General features: G+C 35.1%; 1 protein-coding gene across 5 annotated transcripts in view; it reads left to right on the forward strand.

Moving 5' to 3' along the window:
- The window catches only part of NIPBL (NIPBL cohesin loading factor), a 165,208-nt gene extending 144,179 nt beyond the window's left edge, over positions 1-21,029 (forward strand). For 2 of the 5 annotated variants that reach the window (XM_054809656.1, XM_054809658.1), the window contains 18 exons: positions 405-539; positions 1,949-2,047; positions 3,240-3,293; positions 4,411-4,519; positions 5,108-5,244; positions 6,808-6,948; positions 7,258-7,351; positions 7,458-7,612; positions 7,885-7,975; positions 11,220-11,393; positions 11,933-12,123; positions 12,888-12,995; positions 14,167-14,367; positions 14,791-14,937; positions 16,355-16,650; positions 16,965-17,139; positions 17,746-17,931; positions 18,494-21,029. In XM_054809656.1, coding sequence (XP_054665631.1) covers positions 405-539; positions 1,949-2,047; positions 3,240-3,293; positions 4,411-4,519; positions 5,108-5,244; positions 6,808-6,948; positions 7,258-7,351; positions 7,458-7,612; positions 7,885-7,975; positions 11,220-11,393; positions 11,933-12,123; positions 12,888-12,995; positions 14,167-14,367; positions 14,791-14,937; positions 16,355-16,650; positions 16,965-17,139; positions 17,746-17,931; positions 18,494-18,859 — 2,859 coding nt within the window. In that variant the 3' untranslated portion in view covers positions 18,860-21,029. Of the gene's footprint in view, positions 1-404; positions 540-1,948; positions 2,048-3,239; positions 3,294-4,410; positions 4,520-5,107; positions 5,245-6,807; positions 6,949-7,257; positions 7,352-7,457; positions 7,613-7,884; positions 7,976-11,219; positions 11,394-11,932; positions 12,124-12,887; positions 12,996-14,166; positions 14,368-14,790; positions 14,938-16,354; positions 16,651-16,964; positions 17,140-17,745; positions 17,973-18,493 lie in introns of all 5 variants that reach the window. The other 3 variants (XM_054809659.1, XM_054809660.1, XM_054809657.1) reach the window with 2 other exon arrangements.
- The last annotated feature ends 1,913 nt before the right edge of the window (positions 21,030-22,942 follow it).

Consider the following 22,942-nt stretch of genomic DNA (forward strand, 5'->3'; position numbering starts at 1 on the left):
TAAGCTTTATCCAAAGGCTTGAAGTATTACAATCCAGATCTACAAAGGATCTTGTGTGTTCCAGCAAAGTAGCTAAAGTATCATCACATCTAGCTTGTAAGCTCTTGAATTAAAAGTGGAATTATACATTTGCAACATCATGAGCTCTTAGATGGGAAGGTATAAATGAAGGAAGCATTTCAGCATTCTGAGGACTCAGCCAGAACCTTTAGAATTCTTGCAAATAATGTGGTACAAGTTATGGTGACCTTTTGTATAAATGCACTCCAGAATATTTTAGCTGCCTTTTCCAAATAAATTTTGCGAGTCAGATTGGGTGATCTTCAAATATTAATTCATATAATATGTAAATTAATTCCTATTTCTGATTTGTTTTCAAGAGCGTAATGCTTTTCTCTTCACAGGATACTGGTATCAGTGTCAGAAAAAGAGTCATAAAGATACTTAGGGATATCTGCATTGAACAACCAACATTTCCCAAAATTACAGAGATGTGTGTGAAAATGATTCGGAGAGTCAATGACGAAGAAGGCATTAAGGTAGAATGCAACATATCCTTCAGGATTTTAATTATCGTTTCTACGTTTTGACAAACCACAAAAAAGTACTGCATTGCTCCTTCGTAGTTTTTGTGACTTTTGTTCACTTAGAATTTTTGAGAGCAAATGTCTTAGCTTTCTAAAATGCTCTCTGACTTGTTTTCTTTCTGTTCTATCTTCTACCTTCTCGAAGTTCTTGCTGACGATCAAAAGATTTTAAAAAGTTATTGTCTAGAGTTTTTTCTTCTTGCTAGTGTGCCTCTGTTAGTTCTCTTTTCTAACAAGTAAAATTGGCATATAAAACTTCTTTATGGAAAAAAAGAAAGTCAAAATTAAATACTTGACATTAATATATGCCACACTTGTAAGTTCTGCATATAAAAATTATGAAGTATTCACCTGTGCTAATTTTGCGTTAATTCTGAATGTTCAATCGGTCAGTTATTCCCCCTAAAATGATACTTACACGATCATAATCTACTCTGTGCAATGTATATGCAGAAGGGCACAAAACAAAGATTATGTGTGAAATCATACACTTGACAATGATGGTTTTCTTTGATTTAGCAAAATAATTTTAAAATTGTTGGGTAATTAAGAACACACCTATAATAATTTTGTATCACACTTTCAGTAGGATTTGAAATCCAAAACTTTAAAGCTGCAGCATATATTTTTACCACTTGAGATATATTAATGCCAAGTGGCTCTCTGAGAGCACTGTTGATCAAGAAGTAGATGAACAGCTGGATCTGAAGTGCTGCTGGAAATGAGGATGACAGTGTTCTCTTTCCTCCTTCCCCTTGCCTTTCTAGCAACATCAGAAAAAATGAGGCATTATCTTCAATGTTTGTTTGGGTTTTTTTTATGTTTCCATGAATGAGGAGAGCTTCTTACAACCATGTGCCTTATAAGTAATTTGGGAATAATTTTGTTCACTTTATTCTGTTTTTTCCCTCCATCCAAAAACATTGGATGGGAACGTACTTCCAGTGTGTGGGTAGAGAGACTTGACTTCTCTCTCTTTCCCACCTTGTCACAGATGTTTTGAAAAATCAAAGTAACCTACACTTGGTGATAGTTCTGCTGTAGAAATCATAATCTTATGTTCAGTTGTCAGCATCTCAGGGTACTGTGTTGTCCTGAGGAATGCAAATTGATGCAGGGTTTTCTGTAGCATCAGTTCCCAGTGATGATTGTGCTGAAGCTTGCTTAGAGGTCGGTGTAACTGCTGTAATAGTAGATCTGGGTCTGTCTCAGATAACATTTCCTACAACAGTCTCACTTAGGTTGAATAATTCCTTACGAAATGGCACACATCATAAACAAATCTATTGTATGGATGTATTAGAAAGAATACCTGTGTGCTAAGATGTTTGTTTATTTATTCTAATATTTTTTTCCTTCAGAAATTAGTAAACGAGACATTCCAGAAGCTCTGGTTTACTCCAACTCCACACCATGACAAAGAAGCAATGACAAGGAAAATATTAAACATCACTGATGTGGTATGTGAAACAAATTTAAGTTGTGTGCAAAATTTGATTAAGGTTTTAGTATCTTTGAAGTATCATCTGTAGTTTTTTAGAATATAGTAATTTAATTGTCAGATGGCTTTCTTTTTATATCTACTGGCATTGAATATATGCCAAAATTAATTATATGATGGAACATAGGAAACTTTAAATGCTCACTAATCTGCTGGCAATGATAACTGGGACCCCATTCTATTCAGGTTGTATAAAATACTTGTTCACTTAAAACACAACAACTTTCTATTACATTTAACATTTTCCAGGAATTGCTAGTGGCAGCGTATAGTTAAACCTAACTAAGAAGTTATCTATTAAAAGAATATTTTCCTCAAACAATTGATAACATTTATTTTGAAAGGTTAATAAGCCATTTTAACAAATACAGCGTCAGGTTTACTCAGGTAAACTAGTATCTGCATAATTGTATCTACTTTTTAGGAGCAGTAAATTAAAAAGTATGTATCCAAAATAACAAAATCTCTTTCAAATAAAATGCTTTAATTTGTAGTGGAAATGTGTTGTGTAAAACCACTGTGCTGACAAGGTGTTTTCATATCAGTTATACCAAGATGTAAATACCAAATAAAAGTATTCCATTACTTACAATTATGGGTTTAAACTTCATCCTGCGTTTCAATATTTTTACAAAATGGCAGTTTAGTGTGCATTTTTCCAGACTGACAAGTCAGTCAATTTGACTTCAGCTTAACTCTCAGTTCTCCTGCCAATTCTACTTTGGAGCACCTGTGAGTTGTTCCTGACATATGATACCAGTGAAGGCTCGGTTTGTTTATGTCAGATATGTATATACATATATATACACATGTGGTCATTTTTAATCTCAGGCTTGTATTTGTGCTTTAATGTGTGCAAAATGTTCTACAAAACTAAAATTAGTTTACATTAGAGCCAGCAATCTCCAGTAAAATGTGTAGGCTTCATGTTGTATGAAATACAAATTCTGGAGTCACTTAAATGGTGAGAACTATTTTTCAAAGGCAGGAGACAGTTTCTGAACTCCAAAGATATAAAGTCATTGTACTGAATGCATATGAAAATATACCTATGCATGGCTACTTCTCTTTTAAGGATGACATCTGTACTGAAGTAATTTTTCCTCAGATGTCTTTTATATTAACCAGTTTATTCTCAAAAATACTTCTAGGTTGCAGCTTGTAGAGATACAGGGTATGATTGGTTTGAACAGCTTCTTCAAAATGTAAGTAGTGAATTTTGAATGTATGGTACAATCATTGCTAGAATTTTAACATCTCTTTTGGTACTAAAACACATAGAAGGGGGACTACGGGAGCAATCCTTTATGGTAGACGAATTCAATTCATGCCCTTTAAACATCTGACTTTTTTTTGATCTTCATTGGTGCGATTTGTTTGTTTGTTTTTAATTTCATAGTCTCTTCAATAATGAGTGACATGATGAAGTCCACAGCTAAGATACTTAATTCTGAAATGAGGCATCTAGTGTAATGTAGACTTTTTTTTTACTGGTATTTTCACATCCAGTATATTTCTTACACAGTTTATAGAAGCAGTGACTCTTCAGGGTATAGGTTTACTTCTACATTATAGTTTACTTTGATTTTTCTAAGAATTGAGCTTGCTTTGTTTGTCTCTTAACTTGTGTTATCATTCTCCTCTACATCTTGTTTGCACTGGTTAATTTTCAAGCAAAAAACCCCTTTGATTTTACATTAGCCTGAAGTGCTATGAAAATAAGTAGCCAAGTAAGCCAGAGCCTCTGAATGCCTACACTGAAGAAAAGGATATAATATGGTCTTAATCCTTCTTAGATATTAAAGGATCTTCATGGACACAGTTTCAGGACTGGAAGTCATACAAAGAAGGCTAACTGATTAAAAAGTTCATAAAACTGTTTCATCTTCGTTTGATATTTTTGCTTAGTGTCAAAAACGTTCCTTTTGAATTTCCTCTTTTTTCCCCTAAGCATTTTAAAAGCCTTCTAACTGCTATTAGTTACCAATGGCAAGTATGACTACATTATTGTTTTTTGCATTATTTCATTAAGCACAAAGTTACCTTTGTAAAGTGCAAAAATCAATAGAACTTTTTTCTTCTGTTTGTTTGGGGTTTTTTTTATTGTGACTAATTTTTCTTTATTTCTCTTATGTTTTGGTTTGATTTTTTTACTTCCTTTAATCTTTTCTTCACCATGTAACTTTTGTGGAGAAGTTAAATAAATACTTTTGTAGTGTAAAATCCTTGTGTATCTGTAGTAATTGTTATAAAACCAGCATGTATCCAATGTAAATGAATGCACCCTTAATACTGAGTCATTTTCTGTATCATCTGCTACAGCTGTTGAAGTCAGAAGAGGATGCCTCATATAAACCTGTGAAGAAAGCCTGTACTCAACTTGTTGACAATTTGGTTGAGCACATTCTTAAATATGAGGAATCTTTATCAGGTAGTGTTATTTACAACCCATTAGCTAAACTTCTTTGAATTTTGTATGATACTGTAATAGTGGTTGTTCAAATTACTATCACAAAAAGTTACTGTTACATAATTCCTGTTACAAAACTGATGATAATGAATTATTGCTTTAAAATTTATTATGAACTTTTGAGCACTGTGTAATAATAAAGCTTCCCTAATTTTCACTAGCTAACCACAATAACAGAACCAGTTTTAAAATAACTGGTTCAAACTTTTAGATCACTAAAACCAAAACAAACATGGCAAGTTTTATTTACATTAATATATTCTACAGTTGTAATAGGAATCATTGGCTGGGTCAGTGTTCTGTGTACACTAAGTAGTTTAAAAACTAGTGGTATCCTGGGAGCATCTTTGCTTCATTTTTCAGTATTTTGTGATCACATACAAATGTTAACTAAATATTCTCATCTCTAATCTAATAAGAATATTCTATATTGATCTTGAAAGAGATGTAATGAAGGAGATACTCAGATGATGTTTAAGCCATATGTTTTTCATTGCTCAAACATTACTTGGACTTAATATCTGTTTTGTATTTTCTGATCTTTTGCAGATTCTGACAACAAAGGTGTGAATTCTGGTCGCTTGGTTGCTTGTATAACCACTTTGTTCTTATTCAGCAAAATCAGGCCCCAGCTAATGGTCAAACATGCCATGACAATGCAGCCATACCTGACCACTAAATGTAGTGTAAGTAGAGAAAATCAGTCTTTGTTTTCCCCAGATAATTAAGCATGGAAATGAATGGCTGTATACTTGATAAAATTGAAGGTAGGAAAACAAAAAATTTTAATTGTGTTTTAATTTCATGGACATCATAGCTTCTGAAGATACTGAGTCCTTTTGATCATCTCTCTAAGATGCTGTTCCTCACCCTCTACCTCCGCATTTTTCAGCCAAATGAAACTAAAACCTGTGCTGCCTCTTTCTCTTGAGGACCAAGACTCAGTTTTTTGTGTGTTTTGAAATAATTTCTTAAAATTATTTTGGTTTATAGTCACAGTCTCAAGACTAAAGGTGTGGTTCCGTAAGATAGAGTGATCTAACATACAGCAAATATATCAGAAGTAAAATCTCCTCCTCCATCCTCTTCCATACTTCACCTCTCACTTCCCTAGCTCTAATGTTTTTGTATTCCCCTGTAACACAGTTTAGCTCACAAGTGGTAGAGAGCTCTAATGTTGAACCCCCCTCAATCTGGTAAAATGGCCCCCCTCCTCTGAAACATTGTGGCACTTTCTGCCGTTTTGATTAGTGCAGTTGGCTCAGTGAAAGTTGTGACGAACCTCTGATCTGGCAGGAGGATCAGGGCAGGATCATGCAGCCATCGCTCGAGGAGTGTGAGTGGGTGGCAGCAATCCATTACATTAGGATGTGTCAGCTGCACAGGACAGGCTTGAGAGTAATTATCAGCTTAGAATGTAGGTATAGCCTAGCATTTTCCAGCTTCAGCCCCAGAGTGTTCTCTAGGCACATTTACAACCAACTTTTAGAGCTGCTTCTGATCAAACAGTATAGGAAAGGGTTATCTGATTATTTACTTGCTGCAACCCATTTACTGGGTTACAACAATTTTGTACTTACACAGGTTGAGATGAATTGTGGAATTACCACTGTCAGCTTGAATATGTTAAATAGCTTGCTAGTAACATTTGGGAATTATCCTATCCTGATTAGTGAGCTTGATTTGTCAAAAAACGTAAATTTCTAGCAGGAGGTATCTTTAATAGATAAATGTTTTCCATAGATTCCTCACTTACAATACATACATACAGTCATGATAATGCAAACCAGTAATAATTTTAATTGTAATTTCTGCATTGTGTGCATTATTACCTATTTTGTTGGAGGCACATTGAGTCACAGCACAACTTCATTTTGTTGCTGGCTTTTGTTTCCAAGTGTGGTGTGTTCTCTAGTGTGCATGTGTCAGGAAGAGTTCCTAGATTTATTGTAGGATTTCAAAAAATTATCAGGACCAAAAGTTTTCAGGTCTGTCACAGCCTTGACGAGAGGTGAACTTCTGCTCGTACGGATTTTTTTTTTTTTTCCAGAAGTTCTGTGGAAAACAGAAGTAGCTTTCTTAATAATATATTATTTAATAGCAGATGTAAATTACATAAATATTCCTTTAGATCTTTACCAACTATCTTACATGAGTTGGGGTTTTTGACTATCAGTGAATATTAATAACACTTAGCTTATAGTTAACATGTCCAGAAATGTTAAATGCTATAAATACTGTTGTTTCAGACCCAGAATGATTTCATGGTGATCTGCAATGTTGCAAAAATCTTAGAGCTTGTAGTGCCGCTAATGGAGCACCCAAGTGAGACCTTTCTTGCCACTATTGAGGAAGACCTCATGAAACTCATCATCAAATATGGCATGACGGTAAGCTTTTAATTGTTACTATTCGGTTGATTCCATTTCATGTTGTGAAAAACACAGTTTTGATTTAAAGAAAGTCTGTCTTTGTTCTGAAGATAACTTTTGAGCCGTGAAAAATGAGTGTATTTGGTTTACTGGATTTTGTATGTGTTGTTGCTGTATTTTAGAAGTTTGAGCAGGTTTTCAGAGCAGTCTAGGAGACGGACATTATATCCATTAGATCACTAGTTTCAGTTCAGCATAGCTTTTTCCTAAGTTCACAACACCCTCAATTTTAACAAATGTAATTCATTTGCTCTTTTTTACTCCTAGGTGGTTCAGCATTGTGTGAGCTGTCTTGGAGCTGTTGTGAACAAGGTCACCCAGAACTATAAATTTGTCTGGGCCTGTTTTAATAGATACTATGGTAAGTAAAATCACATGTAATTGTCACTTTTCAGTTTTGGCTACAAGTCTTATCTTAGCATACACTGTGATTAAACACTGTGATCAAAACTTTTATCTTACTGTAGGTGCACTTTCGAAATTAAAAAGTCAACACCAAGAAGACCCCAACAGTACAATACTTACTGCCAATAAACCAGCACTCCTTAGATCACTTTTCACTGTTGGAGCACTGTGTCGGCATTTTGATTTTGATCAAGAAGATTTTAAGGGCAACAGTAAGGTAAAATAACTTGTATTTACTCTCCAGGTCATAGACATACTGAATATTCCACTTTAATTTGAAAGCATGTTATTCCTAGTCCCTCAAAGCTATGCATCTTTTCATAATGCATACGATATCGATTTTTGGTTTTTAAATATGTGGTTTTGCAAAGTAAAATGCAGTAAGATTGTGTTTCTCCTTTTCTTTTTGATATTTATACTTTTTATAAGAGATTAAAAACATCTGTTTCCTCTTCAAATAACTGTTATTTTTTGTTTTAATTTGCTCAGGTTAACATTAAGGATAAAGTACTTGAACTGCTGATGTATTTTACAAAGCATTCAGATGAAGAAGTACAGACAAAAGCCATTATTGGCCTTGGTAAGAAATATTAATAGTTATTATTCTGCTATAGTAAAAATACAGTAGGAATTCATGTATTTGTGTAGTGGTAAGGGAGTTTGTTTAAAATCAAAACTTAGTGTGTATTTTATTTGAGAACTGGCTATAGAAAAGTTGTGAAAGGGCTGCTAGTTCTGCGGCAGTGGCTGCTTTTGACAGTGAATGTCTTTCGATGTGTGACCCAGTCTTAAAGTGCAGCAGATCTCCAAAGTACTGGAGACATTATTTTTTTCTCTACTTGCAAGTATGTTGTAACTCCAAATCTTGTTTCTCAGTCCACAAGGTGTGTTTAAAGAACAACTAGAAAAAGTACTGGAAAAACTTTGAACATTTTAAGCGTAGGAGCAGATATTCTGCAGGAGTCAAGGGAACACTGGCAGTTTATACCAACTGGGGTGTGCTCTGTGAGATTTCACAAGGCACTGAGATGATCTCATAGTCTAGATATTACAGTTTGGTTTGTCATATTAGCCGTATTTCACTTTTAAATAGGTTCTTTATCTGAAGGCATTAGTATGGTATTTCAATGACTTGCAGTAGTACATGAACTGCCATTGAGTGGTTTGTATCATGTTCATCCTCCGCTTAAGGGCAAAACTGTACATGTGAGAGAATCTTGTTTGGGCAGGTAGGCCTTGGTTCTGGGTGAGTTCAGTTTATGGGTATGGCTTAGTCTAAAGAAAGTTGTCTCCCAGGCACGTGAGCTTGTATTGTATAGTTTAACTGTGGACAAGAATTTGCCTCTTTATGTTGCTGTTTAGGTGGCTTCTTAGATACCCTGCTTCAGTTCAGGCTAGGGAGAGCTCCAGTAAGGACCAGGACTGAATCTTGATTTCATATTCTGTGAGAAACCATTTAGGACAGCTCAGTGCGATTAAGGACTTTAGAGTTGCCTCTATTGTAGGAACAATGCTACAGTTTTGTGGACTCATTGGAGTTTTTCTAGGCATTACATGAAGGTATACAACATCTCCTGTAGTCCAGTCCAATGTAATTGTCCTTTACAGAATATTGCACGTGGGATAGGGGCTGTCTTCCTAACCATAGCCATGACTGCTTTGCTCATAGATGTGGCAAATGTTGAATTTGCCAAAAATGTTCCTAAATTATAGAATGAACTGTGATCAGTGTGGGGGAAAGAGGGTAAATAGGAGTGGCTGTAGGTAGACATTCTTCAGAATTTTTTTCTCTGCCTGTAAGTATATTAGGCTTTATTTTAATTAAACCTCGGACAACTGTTTTCAGTGATATATTGATCTAAGTACTGGTTCCAGTTTGAGGGTAGCTGTTGGATGTACGGAGATGTAGACAGTGCAAAGTTCCACCTTATAGGCTGGTAATTAAGCAAAGTTGTCAAAGCCATTCAGCGTTTGTTTGCAGCAATAGGGTAAAAAGGACTAGCAAGCTAATCCAACATTAATACACAGTGAAGGTGTCGTGAAGAATGTGTACTTTCCTATTGCAAATTACCAGTGTTTTGTTTCAGTGAGAACACTCAATGATTTTAGGCTTTGCTTTGGGATGTGTCACTGCTGTTGAGGGATTAAGTTTAATGAGCTGCTTGATTATGGTTATGCTTCTCTTCCAGAAGTGTACTTGCAAGGCAGGTCAAGGATATAAAATTTTGTTAGTAAATTTAGCTAAACCTGTATGTATCTAACAGGTAATGTCTTATTTAGCCAAGTTGAGTGATTACTCTTAAGACTCTTAACAGAGTGAAAACAAAAGTATGAAGAGAAGTGGTGTGAGGGCAGCCCCAAGATGTGAAGTCAGTCCTTAAAAGAACACAGCAGGTGCCTTTTTTCATCTCCTATGACAAATTCCTACGCCAAGTAAGATTTCTTCCCTGCTTACAGGGGATGGAAAAATAAGAATTTCCCTGAGAATACTGGTGGTTTAGACTCCTTTAAGCGAATGAAGGAGAAAAAAAATGTTATGGGTTGTTACACATACATGCACATGCTTTTCATTTTTAAAATTAACCTTAAGAAATGGGTTGGACTTTCTTAGAGGTGGTCAAGTTATAAACAGCAATATACACCTATATAGAGTGCACAGTTATACCACATACTCCAATTACCATCATCAGTCCTTTTTCTCCTCTTTCCCCTCCACCTCACCTGCTTCTCTTCTTGTTTTGAGACTGAAATGAGATCTTAAACACACTGAGGTCTTGCCCTGGACCTAGTCTTTACCTACACTGTCTTTTCTGTGTGTATGGAGCCGGTTTTTAAAACTTCACTCAGTCTTCCCTTTGTTACAGCTATTTTCATACATTGCTTTTGCATAATTTTATTTGCTTTCTTTTTTTTCCCCCATTCTTCTTTTATGTTCATATATTTTCTGTGTGTTCCTTCAGAAACTTAGTTTCCTGTGATCAAAAAATACATTTAATGTCTGCTTTTCTTGAACAGACTTCAAAAAAAAATAATCAAGTAGTTAAGTTAAACTGGGATGGTATGTTCCCATTACTGGTTTTTTTTTTATGATACCCTGTAAGAGTTTGTCAGCAGCACTTCTAAATCTACATACTTGATCTGAAATGGTATATACTGTCACTAATTTGGAAAGGTTTTTATGAAATGTAGACTAAGAACAAGCAGTTCCTTGACAAGGGTAAGGCTACAGCTAAAACCAGTTATTTAGTGTGTATCTTCCAACAGATGTAGTCTTGGCAATGCTTCAGATAGTTTGCAAGAGAAGACCTTAATAGGCATATGAACAATGACAGTGAGAGGTATAAATTTTACTGTGTTCACTGTTGGGTTTTGTTTGGTTTTTTCTTTTCAGTTTTTTTTTTTAAATACTTGTGATATTTATCAATTTATCACTCTTCATGGTTTCAGCAGAAAGTTTTTCTCCAAATGTATTAGAAAATCAACGGGTAATTTTTAGTAATGTCCTTCCTTATTCTTGTGAGAGCTCCTAGTCATCAGATGCAGGCCACTACACTGGCTTCCAGACCTGTGTAACTCCTTTTAGTGCATCTCACCTGGGTCAACACCCCATCTTTATCCATCAAATAGAGCCATGGCTAACAGAACACCTTATGAGCTATGTATGATCCCCATATAGAAAAGCAATACTGTTTGGACTAGAACAAGCTATGCTGTTGGGAGGAGATAAATTTCATGCCTCTATTTTGAAGAAAGACTTAAAAAGCAGAAAAACAATTTCTACATGATAATAATGTGGAGTATTTCCTCTTTTTTTCCACCCTTAGGATTTGCATTTATACAACACCCAAGTTTAATGTTTGAACAGGAGGTGAAGACTCTGTACAACAGCATTCTTTCAGATAAGAACTGTTCTGTAAACTTAAAAATCCAGGTGTTAAAAAACCTCCAGACCTACTTGCAGGAGGAGGATACACGTATGCAGCAGGCAGACAGAGACTGTAAGTGTTGAGTTCGTCATGCTAATGAGGCATGCAAAACCTAGCTTTCTTGCATACAATTTGTATATATGTGATCTGAGTCACTTAAGATTGTTGTAAGATCAGTGATATTGTACCCAAACTATCTTAGAATAATTTTTAAAATTGATTATGTGCATAGGTGTATTATTTACTTTCAAGATGTATAAATCCTGAAAGCAATCCAGAATGCATAATTGCTGTGATGATGGTAGTAATACTTTTTATCAAAATCTCCTCTAAGGTTAATTTGCAGATAGAAAATAGTAAATACAACATAAGAAATTTTGAAAATTTCAAAATATTTGTTAAAGAACAAGACTTTAATTAAAGTCGTGTCTTTAGTTTTTTGATGTGTATTTACCATCAGACTGTTCTACATTTCATGAGATCTTAAACCCGTTTTAAGACAGCTGAAATGTGTATCTATTGTAAAGCTTAAAGATCAGCACGTATGAAGTAATGGCAAAGTAAATTATTATACTGTGGTGAGTGTGCTATTGCTTTTGTCCTTTTTACAGGGAAAAAAGTAGCAAAACAGGAAGACCTGAAAGAAATGGGTGATATTTCCTCAGGGATGAGTAGTTCCATCATGCAACTATATCTCAAACAGGTCCTTGAGGCTTTCTTTCATACCCAGTCCAGTGTACGCCACTTTGCTCTAAATGTCATTGCGCTGACGTTAAACCAGGGTCTCATACATCCTGTTCAGGTATGGTACGCTTTTCTGAAGGGGGTTTTTGTTATTCAGGTTTTCAGAGGTTTTCACACTTGCTACATAATGTCCAGTTTTTCTCTTCCAGCTATGTTGCAGTAGTTTCCTATTGTAGCAAGGAACCTTTACAGAAAGCATATTTTGAAATCTGTTTTACGTTGTTTAGCCAGTGAGATTCCAAATGCTGACTTTTCTATTTTGTATCAAGATGTAAAAACCCAGCCAGTGCCTACAGCATGTACACATGTACATTGGAGCACATTTCTGTTATAAATTTCAGGTGTGTGCCAAGCTGTTTTCTTCATTTGATTCTTTATCCTGGAAAATGTGTCAGCTTGCCTCTACCTCAATCCCCATGTTCTCCAAACACTATGGAATTCCACAATCAATGTCAGAACTTCAGTCATCATCTCCATTATTCTTTGCTTACATAATGCTTTTGTAATTATTTTTTATACATTGTGCATGTTCAGTCATAAGTTGTAGTTGGTTTTTTTAATGACATTTTTTGCAGTGTAAATTGACTTTAGAGTTTGAGAGGAAAGGAAACACTACCTGAAACTTCATTTATAATGCTGGCGTCTCATGTGTTTTGTACTATTTGCTTGCAAAAAGTAGCCAGGTAATAACTTGCATAGAGCTTCCTATTCTAGTTTCTGCAGTAGTCAGAATATAACAAGAACAATAGTGTAGTAGAAGAACAAAGGCTGAGAAAGAGGAGGTACAATGACTCTGAATAATTATTTTGTTTGTTTTTCAAGTGTGTGCCATACTTAATTGCTATGGGCACAGATCCAGAGCCCTCTATGCGAAATAAAGCTGACCAGCAGTTGGTGGAAATAGACAAAAAATATGCTGGGTTCATTCACGTAAGTATTTCTAATTTAACATTTTACAAAATACTTAGAAATAGAAAGGATATAATGATTTGAAGTGTCTCTTCCAGTTCAAAATTTCCTTTAATTTATAATTCACAGTAATATTTTCATCACTGAATAGTACTTAAGAGCATTTATTTGATAAGAGGTAAGGCCACCTGTTTCATAATATTTAGCAATGATTTTTCAGTATCATTGGAATAGGGAAGAGAACACTTTGTAAAAGTAGAAGCCCTTAGAGTGTACGTATTAGAACGTTAAGGCATCAAGGCTTTATAAATTGTAATCTAAGCAGAAGGATCATAGGAAGCTGTATAGATCTGAGAGATCTTGCTGAAAGGAAGATCTGAGGGCTAACTGAGGACTTGTAGAGTTGTGGCATAGTGCAAATAATTCTGCTTAGGGTCTGAAACTGAGCTGCAGCACCCTCTACTTACTTCAGGAGGCCCCAGTCTATGTTCAGTGTGTGTACTACATTGTTGGGCTTCTCATACCTCCTTGTATTCCACTGCACCTGGAGCATTGCACTGTTGATGGCATCCAGACAGATACCTGATCCAGTAGGTGAAGACTAGCAGATGAAGTCTACTGTGTGAGCAGCTGGGACTCAAGACAATGTATAGATGGAGAGACAGCTTTGCTGAACAGCAGCCAAGATAATATGAGGAGAGTTGGATATGCAGCCTAACTAGAGATTCAGTTTGTTCTGAAACTGGAGCAGGAGCCTTGAAATAAGTAAAATCAGCTGGAAAGCACAGGATATAACACAAACCCCACCTCATTTTTAGGCCTGTTAGGCCTATTGTACTAGTATGGACTCAGTTGTTGGTTTCACTAAAGTGACATCAAGCATACACATTTGGTAAAATATTCTGTTCATGTATGAGAACATTTAAGTATTCTTGAAAATTGTTTAAATTGGAATACCTGGCTGTAGTGGGTAAACAGATTAGCTGTATATTTCTAACAGAATTTGCAGTGAAAACAGTTCACAACACGTTCTGATCTCTGACACAAGTTCTGTTTTAACGTTTGCCAACTCAAAAGGTAGTATCGCCTCAGTGCATGTTTTAAACTTCAGATGAGCATTCACTTAAGAGCAGTAAGTTTTACTGCTTTGAAAGCCATGGTTTAAGTAAAAATAAATACATTTCCATTTCAGATGAAAGCAGTGGCTGGTATGAAGATGTCTTACCAGGTACAACAGGCGATTAATACCTGCCCAAAAGATCCTGTAAGAGGCTTTAGACATGATGAATCATCCAGCGCATTGTGTTCACACCTATACTCCATGATCCGAGGCAACCGTCAACACAGAAGAGCATTTCTAATTTCTTTACTCAACCTCTTTGATGATACCGCAGTAAGTATCACATTTCCTTCACTTAAAAAGAAATTAAAATAGAGTATTACAAGCTTTATTTCTCCTTTTACAATGTATTTTTATGACAATAATTATAACAACTTTATTTCTTTAATGTACTTTGTTTTGCTTAGTAATACAAGGTATTTACCTATATAATATTACCTATACAATAGAATGCATTTGTTACTTCTGCATCATTCTTTACCTTTCTATACCCAGTTTGGACTGATCAGAAATAATGTATCTTCAGGTATGACTAAATTTTGCATATATACATGTTGTTCAGAGTGGGTTTGGAGGGGTACATAGAATAAAATTTGCAATCATGTTTTTGCTCTAGACTGTTAGGAACACAGGATAAGTGTATAAATCTAAGATATTTGTATGGGTGTTTATATGTACTTTTTTTTTAACTTCCAGAAAACAGAGGTGAATATGCTCTTGTACATAGCAGACAATCTAGCCTGTTTTCCTTACCAAACGCAGGAAGAGCCACTGTTTATAATGCATCATATAGACATTACGCTATCAGTTTCTGGTAGCAACCTACTACAGTCATTTAAAGAGGTATGTACATTTATATTTTAGTATATTTATTATGGTGGCAACATAAGCTTCGCTATAATTTGACGATGTTTCACTGCATACAGTACCATTTTTATGATATGGACCAGTAGCATTACTTTGTAACCAGTAGTTAAAAACAAGCAACTCTCTGGCCTGCATCTGATAGACAATAGTTAAAAACTTTCCTTACATTGCTGCTTACATTATTAAAAAAGAACGATGAATCTTGAGATGTTAGCATCAAATCTATATCATTCCCTGATATGGCTCAGTAATAATTAATTGCATGTTATCTGGAAGCACGTGAACCTAGAATCATCATGAAATACTAGTTTATTGTGGTCGTTCATATAATTTCGATAATAAAATCCAGTTGGCTGTTCATTTTGTTGTCAAGTAGCTGATAGCAGTTGCATGTGTGTTGCCTGAGAGACTTTAAATACATTGTTTGTTGCAAGAATAGAATGCACAATATGTCTTTTCTTATGGTAGTATATAAGAACCTGAATCATGGTATAGTATCTGTTCTTATGGCAATACACGACTCTGTAAGAAAACGGCCACTGCTTCTTACAGCCTTCATTTCCTGGACAATTTTAACAGTAGAAGCAGCAAACTGTCAGGAAGCAAACTTGTTTCTAGAATGTCCAATCTGACTAGTAAGTACAAGTCAGAGTGCATCTGGAAAGTACACTGCTTTGAATTCTTACCCTACCGAAGTCGATTTTAAATCTGCTAGAAAGAGACAGTAAATTCTTCAGGTTGGGGACCAGTGTGTAGCATCCAGCGCAGAAAGGACAAGATCTTGCTTAGGACATCTTAATTTCTGTGTTAAGAAAATTCTTACTATGTGCAGTAATAATGCACCTGTAAAAATTCTGTAGGTCTGCAAGTAGTAGAACTGATTATTGTCAATACTGTGTATGATCACTGGAGGGTTTCTCTGGTCAGCAGTGTAATTAGTGTCATAGAATTTTAAGAGACAAGGATTAAAACCAGTTTGGACTAGTCTGTACCGAAGTACATCTTGAAATCTACGTGGCACACAGAAATTATATTCAGGTGAAAGAAAAGTGGATTTTTCTTCCTAATTTATTGTATTTGGCATTCTACTGCTTTTTACTGTCGTAGCTAACAAACTTGAGCGGTCTTTTGAGAATAACATGCCAATGGACTACTTGTTGCTTCAGTTCCTTCTGTACCCACCTTGCAAAAAATGTGGGCTTTGGACCAATTTTTCAGCATCTTTTTGCCATAAATAATTTTAATTTTCAGTATCAAGTTATAAATTAGTAACATTGTTCAGGGAATTCTTGCTAATTTAAGCCAGTAATGATTTTAGAAAGATTTTTTTAGAAACATATATGATGCTACCTACTCTAATTTTGGAATGTGTGTTAACTTCTCTGTCTTGCAGTCTATGGTGAAAGACAAAAAAAAGGAAAGAAAACCTTCATCAGATGAGGAAACTGAGAGTGACAGTAACAGTGGTAGTGAGAGCGAAAGTGAGGAGGAAGCTTCTAAGCCTCGGAGGTTACGGAAACGAGTAGACTCTGATTCAGATTCTGATGAAGAAAATGATATAAATGCTGTGATGAAATGTTTACCAGAGAATTCAGCTCCTTTAATTGAATTTGCAAATGTCTCCCAAGGCATATTATTACTTTTGATGCTGAAACAGCATTTAAAGAACCTCTGTGGATTCTCTGATAGGTAAGGATATTTAGATAACAGGCCATCTTGTTATCTAGTGAGTTCTTCGTAAGGATTAAGTTTGGCAAGTTTTTTTTTTTTAAAGTTGATTGTAACTAATTGTTTAAGCAATGGATTTGTGTAAGAGAAAAAACATAAACATGTGAAGTTGAATGTAATGAAACTTTGGCTTAGAAAAAGCAATGATTTCGTTTCTTACCAAGGTGTCTATTGTATATGGAATGATTAAAATGTATTGAAGATTTTAAAAGCTTTTCCTTGAAATTACTTTGGACTTTCATTAAAAGCTCTTCCCTTTTGTTTTCTTTAAATAGTAAAATTCAGAAATATTCTCCATCTGAATCTGCAAAAGTTTATGATAAAGCTATAAACAGGAAGACAGGAGTGCATTTCCATCCAAAACAAACTCTGGATTTTCTGCGGAGTGATATGGCTAATTCTAAGATCACTGAAGAAGTGAAGAGGAGTATAGTAAAACAGTACTTAGATGTAAGTAAAGTTGCTTTGCAGAGAACCTGAAATCCTTTCAAACTAGCTAACACAGTATAAACTTGAAAGTAGATGCTGATGAACATTTCAAAATGTTAAGTTCCTGGTAGTCTTATGTGATATACTGATAACTCACCACTTCGTTTCAGGATGTTTAGCAGGGCTGTGTTTCAAAGATGTCAAATAAATTTAAACACAACGAAGATTAATTTCAACTAAAGGATATGCATCTTTATGGAGTATTTTCTAATGTCTGTATCCATCTTGTATACCTCTCCCATTTAACCTGTTCACTTTATCCCTGACTGTTTCCATCATAGAAGAAGAGACTAGATCCTAGTGTATTTACTTCCCAATCTTTAAATATCAGTTAGAGAAAACTTGCAATTTTGGAAACACAGGAAAGAAAGCTTTTACTATCTACTAAAAAAAGAGGAAAGTAAAAAAATTTGTAGATCAAAATGTTAAGCTGTTCAGGTTTGAAGTTGTCTGTCATTTGTTTTATCCTATTTCTTTACCTTGCTATTTGTTTTTTTTATTTCATGTAATGTGATATATATGTTTGTTTTTAAAGTTACAATGTAGACTAATCTGGTTTTTTAATAGTTCAAGCTCCTTATGGAACATTTGGATCCTGATGAAGAGGAAGAAGATGGAGAGGTGTCAGCTAGCACAAATGCTCGGAACAAAGCAATTACCTCGCTGCTTGGAGGAGGCAGCCCTAAAAACAATGCAGCTGAGACAGAGGACGATGAAAGTGATGGGGAGGATAGAGGAGGAGGCACTTCAGGGGTGAGGCGGAGGAGGAGTCAACGTATTTCGCAGCGTATTACGTAAAATGATTTTTATGTGCTTATAAATGTCAGTCTATTATATTAAATGTACACCAAGTAATGTAATCCACATGAAAGAAAGCATTTTGTAGATAGAGATTCTCTACTTAACCGTTTATACAACTTTTGTAGAAAGTTTAACAGAAAAGACAATAAAAAAAAAACAAACTAGAAAATGAGATTTATCCCGTATAAAAAGTTATTAATTTTCCTTTGGAATGTACTGTGTGTTATCCTTTTTATTGTTGCCAAGTTTTTATGTAGCTTTATGATTCATGTGTATATATAATTTTATATATCAATAAGAGATAAAGACACGGGTACAAATTAAGAGTATGTGGTTTTACAAGGATATGTTAACCCCTTGGCGCTGGCGGTCGCGGTGCGTCTCATTGCCGGCAATGGAATGTGTGCCGGGAAATCCCAACTCCCGGCGTCAAGGGATTAAAAGCAATAAAAGCAATAATTTCACTAAAGTTCTTTTGTGTAACACTTGGTCTTTTTTCCCCCCAATGTTTTAGTCATTGAGAAGGTCAAAACGAAATTCAGACTCTACGGAGTTGGCAGCACAGATGAATGAAAGTGTTGATGTCATGGATGTCATCGCTATTTGCTGTCCAAAGTACAAAGACCGACCACAAATTGCAAGAGTAGTACAGAAAACCAGCAATGGCTTCAGTGTTCAGTGGATGGCAGGCTCCTACAGTGGCTCCTGGACTGAGGCTAAGCGCCGTGATGGCCGCAAACTGGTGCCTTGGGTAGACACTATTAAAGAGTCAGACATTATTTACAAAAAAATTGCTCTAACGAGTGCTAATAAGCTGACTAATAAAGTTGTGCAGACTTTACGATCGCTGTATGCCGCCAAGGATGGAACTTCCAGCTAATGAATTTGTACATGCAGCCAAATTTACAGGAATTGAAATAACAGAAAAACTTGAAATATCAACTTTCTGGCAAAAAAAAAAAATCAGTTAAATGAAGAGTAAGAATGGAACCTGGGACGCGGGAAAAAAGAAGGAAATGTTTGGTAAACATTTTTGTGGGAGCTTCCTTCGCTGTTGTGCAGCAGAAACTTCTCAGTTCATTTTTACTCCCACTGTATTATAGTTTAACAAAAAAATTGTTTATATCTTGAAAAAAAAACTTTCTGTTTAAAAAAAAATAAACAAGTGAATGTTGGAAATTAGTCTGTTAATGTTCTTAATAAAGTGTTCTTGGAGTTTAACCTAGCAGCGGATGGCTTTCTTTAGCTTAGCCCAGTTTCCAGGGAAGCATTGTTTTTCCAGGCTGTAAAATGGCAGAATCTCCTGGATATATAATTTATTCTGTTGAAGAAAAAAAAAAAAAAAAGGCAAAAAAAAGGCAAAAAAAAAGCATGCAGTATCTATGACCTATCTGCAGGAGGAGTTTTTGTAAATGTAGATTTTGATGTATTAGGTCACCCTGAAATAATACAAGAAAAGGGATCCCCAGCAAATCTGGTGGAACGAATACTGCAATAAATTTTTTTACTTCTCTTTGTTACTTGTCTGTTTCCATTTGAATTTCTTATTGTAAAGATCTGTTTAAATCCATTTATATTATTTTGCAGTCTTTTATGTAAAATTTACTATATCAGTGGTTTTCAAAACAAGACATAAAATATTGTTTATACAGTTTGTATAGGCTGACTTCTGAATAATTGGTATCTTTTTATTTTTATCCCTTAAAGGGTGTAAACACAAGTTAACTCCAGGGTTTTATTGTATCCTGCAATATTTAGTATTAACTATATGATTTAGCACTGTGCCAAACACATTTTCAAGAGTACATTTTGATATAAAAAGAAACTATAGTTTATTCCTTGTATGCTTCAATTTCTTTCTAATGCTGTCCAAATGGTAATTTATGATAGTTTAAATCTGGGGAAAGATGAATGACTATTCTGCTTGGGCTAACTGGTTATGTATGCATTTCTCTGGGTTAATGTAGAGAGGTTTGTGTCAAGAGGAGATAGCTACCGGTATCTGAGGAGCGAATGGGTATGAGTCTGCGTAATTACGCTACATTCCTTCACAAATGAATTTTTTAAAAAAATGTTTGTATATTAGACTATTTTTTTTACTAATTGAAAGATGTTTTCACATTTTGTAAATGGAAAGAATGCTATTGAAAGCTTTCAGAAGCATTTGCTTCAACTATGTTGCCACAGTCTTTCATAAGCAGTTCGTCTTCCTAGAGAGTAACAAAAGCAGCAGATTTGCAAACAGAAAAAATATAAACCAGCTAAACTTCTTAGGGGAGTATTAAACCCTGCTGTGTTTTCAAATGTATTTATCTAAAACAGGTGTTCCTCAATAAGTAAACCTTTCTATTATGTTTCTTTTACAAATTTAATTTATGATAGGACGCTGTTTTTATGAAACTAGCTTGCAGAATTCTAATACGTGATTCAATTTGTGAGGAATAGTAACAGTATTCCAAAATATTCTCATGTACAAAAAAAAAAATTAAACTGAATTGATTAATAACTCCTCAGAATCTAGTTAGTAATTGTTCCTATGGGAAATGCCTTTTTGCTGTTTCACCACTGGAAATTTTCTGAACAGAAATATTGTAGCACCTTTTTGTTTTCACTGTTAGTGGTGTTTTCTTCACTGTACAAAAAGCCACCTCTCAGGCTAAGACAGGTATTGTTAACGTAGGGAGAAGCAGGAAAAGCAGAAGTCACCCCTGCAGCTCTGGAAGCAGGACATTTTTGTAGCAAACAATGAAATACTGTATTTCTCAGGGCCAGAAGCAGTTTTATAGTGAGAAATTCATACTTTGAGAATAGAGGGGTTGTATGACATGTTGCATGTTACTACTAGAAAGAGTTGAAAATACTTCACAAGGAAACTCCCACGTGATAAACCCAAGAATTTCATACAGATGCAGTCTAAAGTGAAGTTGTCTGTTAGCCATTTCCAATGCTGTTTATATTAAAGCATCTTATTTTTAGTAGGTAAAACAAATATTTCCTTGTTCATAAACAATTTACTTCTTGGTCAAGTGGCTTTCCAGATAGCAAAGGAGCTTTTTTTTTTAAATTTCAAATTACTTGGTATTTATTGGAATAAAATTACCAGAAAGAAATTATAATTAAACGATAGAAACCTGAAGTCTGAAGTTGTTTTAGTTGAGAGGATTTGGACCATTACTATATTGTGTGATATGCCAAGAGGCATACATGCTCCTTCATGGAATCTGTTGGCTATAATATACACTTATTAATTACAGATTATTGAATAAATTGAATAAGAGTTTCACTAGTTAAGAGTTGAATTTTCCCCTTCTGCACCACCCAAAGTGATACCTAGCTTTGTTTTGCCTATCATAAACATTCAGATTGCTTGCTGTGAAAGAAAGAGAGTAGTGCTCATTTTCGGGAAACAAATTCCTGTTAGCTGTGTATGGCACAGGCTGATGATTTTCAGCAGCATGAAGCAGAAAGCCCGAGGTTGCAGCTGTAATCGGTGCAGTGCTCAGTCTCTGAGCAGCAGTCACAGTTTTACCAACAGGAGCCACGTTATTGGCAACAGCACATACCACGATAAGGATTTGTCTACATTGGGGGGGGGGTGGGGAAGTTTTGTTGGTTTTCTTTTTTTTTTAAAAAAGAAGTGCTGCAGTGCAGTAATTGATACAGTGACAGAGTTCTGCTCCTTTGTGTTGACATAGCTTTGTAGTATTTTTTCACTGTATGGCTATAGATTTTTACATACATAACTATAATGATTATTGAATTTTTTTATTCTTACTGCTTTTTCCCTTTGAGTACAGGTTCTGTCCATGGAAACTTGCTGCGGTAGCTTACCTAACAAAGGGATATTGTCAAGCTTTTAAAATTAAGCCTAGCCATATTGTACTTTTTAAGAAAACACAGACACTTCCACAATCTAGGTAAATAAGAATGAAATTATTATTTTTGATCTTCCACTTCAATACTGTAGAATTGCAGAATAATTCTTGAGTATTTTCATTATCTGCAGCTATAAAAGATCACAATAGTTTTTGACAAAACTTTTAAGTATAAATAAGTATTTTTTTAAATGATTCAGTAATGCCCTTTTGTATTTTTTTGAGGTTCTTTATCGCTTATATTAACAACTCTAACATGTATAAAGGTAGGCATGGGCAACATTCAGCTTAAGTATTTTAGTAAGGTGTGGCCATTAAAAAAGCTATTTAAAATTTTAAAATTTGAGTCAAACTTTAGCCTTTGTTTTGCTGTTGTGATGTCACTAGTGAGAATATTGTTACTGTGGAATAAATAGGTTGTGCTAAACATTAGCTTGAAATACCTTGTAGCACTGAAATGGTTCTTAAGTGTGTTTGTGGCTCATGACAAAAAAGTTTGTAATCGAGTCTGACTCATTTGGTGCTAGTTAAACAGCAGGATGATATGCCTAAATGCAGGTGTTAATAATCTTCCAGCGTAACGAATGGGCCAGTTGAAGTGATCCTTACCGTAAAGCGAACATGTTTTAGCTCCCAGCTGCAGACAGACAGTAATGGAGTTGAATTCAAACAAACACCTAATGCTTTCGTTACGTGCCTGACGCTCCTGAAGTCTCGTGCCCTAGAGACAGCGAGAGCCCGAGGCACAAGTCCAATCTATATCCTCGTTTGCTTCCACTCACCTACGAGCCACCGTAATCATACAAGTGTTTCGATATCCCTCAGAGAATTTGTCTTCTTATCTTTAAAGTGCTGAGTTGTAATGGGTGAGTTCTTAATGTAAGTAGTAAGTTTTTAGATTTCATGGTTCCTTGACTAAATATTAAAGTGTTATTGTTATATACAAATAAATTCATAGTATTTTCATATTTCATTTATTTAAAATAAATGTTTTAAGAGTTCAGTTTGGACCCTTCCAAAATGGAACTTTTCAGTTTTTATCCTAGAATGCGCATACACTTCGTTGATCCCTTTCTCACTGTGCTCAC

Source organism: Grus americana, chromosome Z, assembly GCF_028858705.1.
Source record: "Grus americana isolate bGruAme1 chromosome Z, bGruAme1.mat, whole genome shotgun sequence".
Taxonomy (NCBI): domain Eukaryota; kingdom Metazoa; phylum Chordata; class Aves; order Gruiformes; family Gruidae; genus Grus; species Grus americana.